At 48.4% G+C, this 4,216-nt stretch overlaps 1 protein-coding gene across 1 annotated transcript; it reads left to right on the forward strand.

The window, feature by feature from the left end:
* The first annotated feature begins 1,308 nt into the window (after window positions 1-1,308).
* Window positions 1,309-1,740, forward strand: LOC136535043 (rRNA 2'-O-methyltransferase fibrillarin-like). The gene has a single exon (XM_066527388.1). The coding sequence runs from the start codon at window positions 1,309-1,311 to the stop codon at window positions 1,738-1,740; it is 432 nt and encodes a 143-aa protein (XP_066383485.1).
* The last annotated feature ends 2,476 nt before the right edge of the window (window positions 1,741-4,216 follow it).

Below are 4,216 nucleotides of genomic sequence, written 5' to 3' on the forward strand. Positions count from 1 at the left end.
CGATGGGCTTCACCATGGTGGACCCACCGGGTGTAGTCCGGCGTAAATCCATTCTTCACAAGATGTTTACCCATTTTCACCTTGTTTACCCTTCTCCTGTTTCCACATTTGCTGTAGGGACACAAAACTAGGCAATGTCCTTTAACAGCGTTGCCAAATGCACTGTTTAAGAAAGCATCGGTCTTATTCATCCATTCCATGGTGTAATCACTCTGACTTCTCCAGCCCGTGTACATCCACTGACGGTCATCCATCCTCTAATATATGTATCAGCGAGTAATGTAACCATCAATTGCATGTACATGGTGTTCCTACTATCTAATAGGTGAGGATAGGTCCTAATCCCACCCGCGGATGCGTAGATGAAGTTAGTTTCCATGCTCTACTCCTATCCGAGATAGAATTTTGGTAGCACCTCCCTGCTGTTCTCCAGATACACGTCCTGCCAAAGAAGAGTACGTATCCGGAGAACAACAGGGAGGTGATGCTGAAACTCTGTCTCGGACCCGAGCAGAACATGGGAACTAACCCATCTACGCATTCGCAAGCTGTCCAAAAAGCGTGGACAATCCGAAATAGATACGATCATAGATATGCAAAGATCTGCATACCTCCAACCGTATCTCTTTCAAACGGGAGACGCCTAACTGGGTTACGTGATCTACGACCATGATACGAAAAGAGGGGTTATACCTAGGGTGGCGGCGGAGTCAGGCTAGCGGGGCCGTGGCGGGTCGGTGCAGTGGCGAGACGACATGGTGTAGGCAGACCGGCACGGTGGCGAGAACTCCGACGGGCTCTTCTCTACAAAAATGGAACAAAATACTGTCATTTACAAAAAAAATCGGCAGAACCTCCCCTGCACGGTGAGGTTTCCAAAACCTACAAAAAACAACGGCACGATGGCCGACAAGCACATATGTCTCAAGAGAAGCCATGTAGTATGTATATCAATCCATGCAGAAGAATATATCTAAGTAGTACCACTACTTGTACTACTACTTCCACTATTGCTACTACTACTACCATTGGTTCTACTACTACTACCACCACTATTGCAACAACTACTACCATTAGTTGTACTACTACTACTACCACTACTTCTACTACTACCACCACTAATTCTACTACTAATACTACCACTAGTTGTACTACTACTACCACTAGTACAACTAATACTACTACAACTACCACTACCTCACAACAATATGAGAGAAGGCATACCTGACGGGCGCCGGGGTAGGGGCGGGCGGCGTCGGGATCGGGCGAAGTCGGGGTTACCGGAGTCGGGGATGGGGTTGGGCACGGATGGCGTCGGCGCTGGCGATCCACAGGGTGTGGCCGAGGGCAGGGCGCGGCAGGGGCAGGGCCGGCCAGGGGCAGGGCGCGGCCGGGGCGCAGGGCCGGCCGGGGTCAGGGCGGCGCGGCCGGCGGAAGGGCCGACCGGGGGCACGGCACGGCCGGCGGCAGGGCGCAGTCAGGAAAAGGGCACGGCCGGGGCGTAGGGCCGGCCGGGGTCAGGGCGGCGCGGCCGGGGGAAGGGCTGGCTGGGGGCACGGCGCGGCCGGGGGAAGGGCCGGCTGGGGGCACGGCGTGGCCGGCGGAAGGGCGCGCGGGCAGCGGGCGGCGCGCCCGGGGGAAGGGCCGGCCGAGGGCATGGCGCGGCCGGGGGCAACGTACACGAAATCTTCTAAAATGTTTATCATAGCGTCCACATATGATATCACGACATCTCAATAAGTTTCATGATTTTCGGACTTCGTTTGCTTTTTATAGAATTTAAAAACACTTCACACGCAATTTCGCAGACATGTTTCGTGAACAAGATGTCCTAAATTTCAGATTTGTTCCTGGATACGACCTCTCACAACACTCACTAACATGACTATCAATTTTTGAATCATTAAATTCCATTATTCGTACCACGTGCAGTTCAAATTTCTATTTTTCGGAAAAATTCAAGTAAACGAAATAAAGTAACTAAATATATCAAAAAGCCACACAAAATCCCCAAATTGTAACTAGGAGTTCCTGGTGCTTTAAAAGGGCTGCACAAAAAAATTGGAGGCCAAAAACAAAAAAACAAAAAAAACTTTGCCGAGTGCCGGGGCATGGCACTCAACAAATGGTGTCTTTGCCGAGTGCCAGGCATAAGGCACTCGGCAAAGAGGGTTTTAATTTTTTTTAAAAAATTTCCTCTTTGCCGAGTGCATCCACAGGAGCACTTGGCAAAGAAATTATAAAAAAAATTAAATCTTTGCCAAGTGCCGTGCCAGGGGCACTCGGCAAAGTTTTTTTTAATTTTTTTTCTTTGCCGAGTGTCAGATCTGAGACACTCGGCAAAGAATTATTTAAAAAAAATTAAATATTTGCCGAGTGCCAGATCTGGGGCACTCGGCAAAGAATTTTTTTTAAAAAAAAAAATCAAATCTTTGCCGAGTGCCTAACAGCAGGCACTCGGCAAAGAAGGCCATGACGAACACCGTTTCGCAGGCAGCCTATGCTGAGTGTAGAGATTTTGCCGAGAGTCTGGCACTTGGCAAAGAAGTCCTTTGCCGAGTGCCCTTGTTTGCCGAGTGCCCGGCACTCGGCAAAGAACTCTTTGTAGAGTGCAATTCTTTGCCGAGTGCCCGATTTTTGACACTCGGCAAAGAATTTTGCACTCGGCAAAGTCTCTGTTTCCAATAGTGCACCCCCCCCCCCCCCCACCCCCAAATGTAGGGATCCACCCCCTCTCCTCTAAAGGTGTCGGTAATCTGATGAGAGAAGAAGAAAAAACTACACTACTAGAAATAGGACATCACCTATATAGACTTTTAGGAGATGTGACATAAATAATTGGTTGGAGAATGCTTTTAGCCTATATCCAGGCTTGTCTAGTGTTGTGTGCCCAGGTTTGGTTGCTAGCAGAGGCTCCAATGTAGACTTGCACAACGTTCAAAGTAGGCTAATGCAGCATTAGCTAGTACGCCAAAAAATTTCATATTCACTGCTACAGAAATGGGAATCCCCTCACCCATATCCCATCCATTTTTTACACATACAGTGGTGTAAGTGTTTCACTGTCGGTTCGTGGACAATTGAACTGGCGGTGAAAAGAGTATTCACCCTTGGCTGGGTGTTTGATCTGGTGGAGATAATTGGGGTCTATTTCAGCACCGGATCCACAAGTCATGACGGTGGAAATAGATTACACCGTCGGGCTGGAACGGCCTATGCGCCGGTATGTATTGGACCGGCTGATAAAGAAAATGTAAGAGCTGGATAAAAATTCGTTGTTGTACCCGGCGGTAAATAGTTGGCTCTGGTTGTTCTGAGAGATGAGCTAGGACGTGTGTTGATCATTATCACCATGTGAACTCATCTAAATCCACACGAGCTCATAGATCAGGACTGATTTTTTTTTTTGAGAAAAACCGTGTTCTTGCATAAGATCAGCGATTCCCGGAGTTTGAATTTGTTTCGGGTAATGATCTCCTATAGTTAGCTCACCAACTCGATTGTGATCATCTGTGCAAAGTTTGAGAGCAAGACCTTTTGATTTGGTCGAAATTCGTTTGATTTTTGAATCTCTAGCTGTTGTTCGTGGAGCACAGGTCGTCCCATCGCGGGGGCACCGGTCGTGGCACTGGTGACCACCGGTCCGGTCTGAGCCGTTTCCAGCTGCACCGCCTACTCTGGTGTGCACTGGTTGGGTGCACTAGTCACGGCACCAGTGGTGACCGGTGTTTGCAGCTCGGTGCAGAGCAGATCCTCGCCGCAGCCTCTGTAGCCGTCTTTGCACCGTGGTAACCGGTGTGCACCGGTTAAGCACACTAGTCACCGGTGAGCACCGGTGTGGTGACCGGTGTAGCACCGGACACCACCGGTGCCTCCTGGGAAGCCGCGGTCTCTCTCGTTTACCATGGACTGCTCTCTTTCAAGAGGAAGAGATAGATGAGGCCATGGTTCTTATTTTAGCTTGTGAGACTAGTAATTATTGTTATGTGTGGTTTGAATCATTTTACCAAACTGAATGAAAGAACTTCTTATCAGTACTGCTACCTTCAGTCAAGCTAATTTGTAAAAGAGAGATGTTTCTTGAAAAAATAGAAGCACAGAAATGTATATTCAGATCAGAACCATGAAAGTGGATGTCGATGATGTGATGCCAATTGCGACATTTTTTTATCTGGGTACAAGAAGAACGTGATTAACCATCTAAGTATTATTTTGT

The sequence above is a fragment of the Miscanthus floridulus genome, unplaced genomic scaffold, assembly GCF_019320115.1.
Source record: "Miscanthus floridulus cultivar M001 unplaced genomic scaffold, ASM1932011v1 os_2485_1_2, whole genome shotgun sequence".
NCBI lineage: Eukaryota > Viridiplantae > Streptophyta > Magnoliopsida > Poales > Poaceae > Miscanthus > Miscanthus floridulus.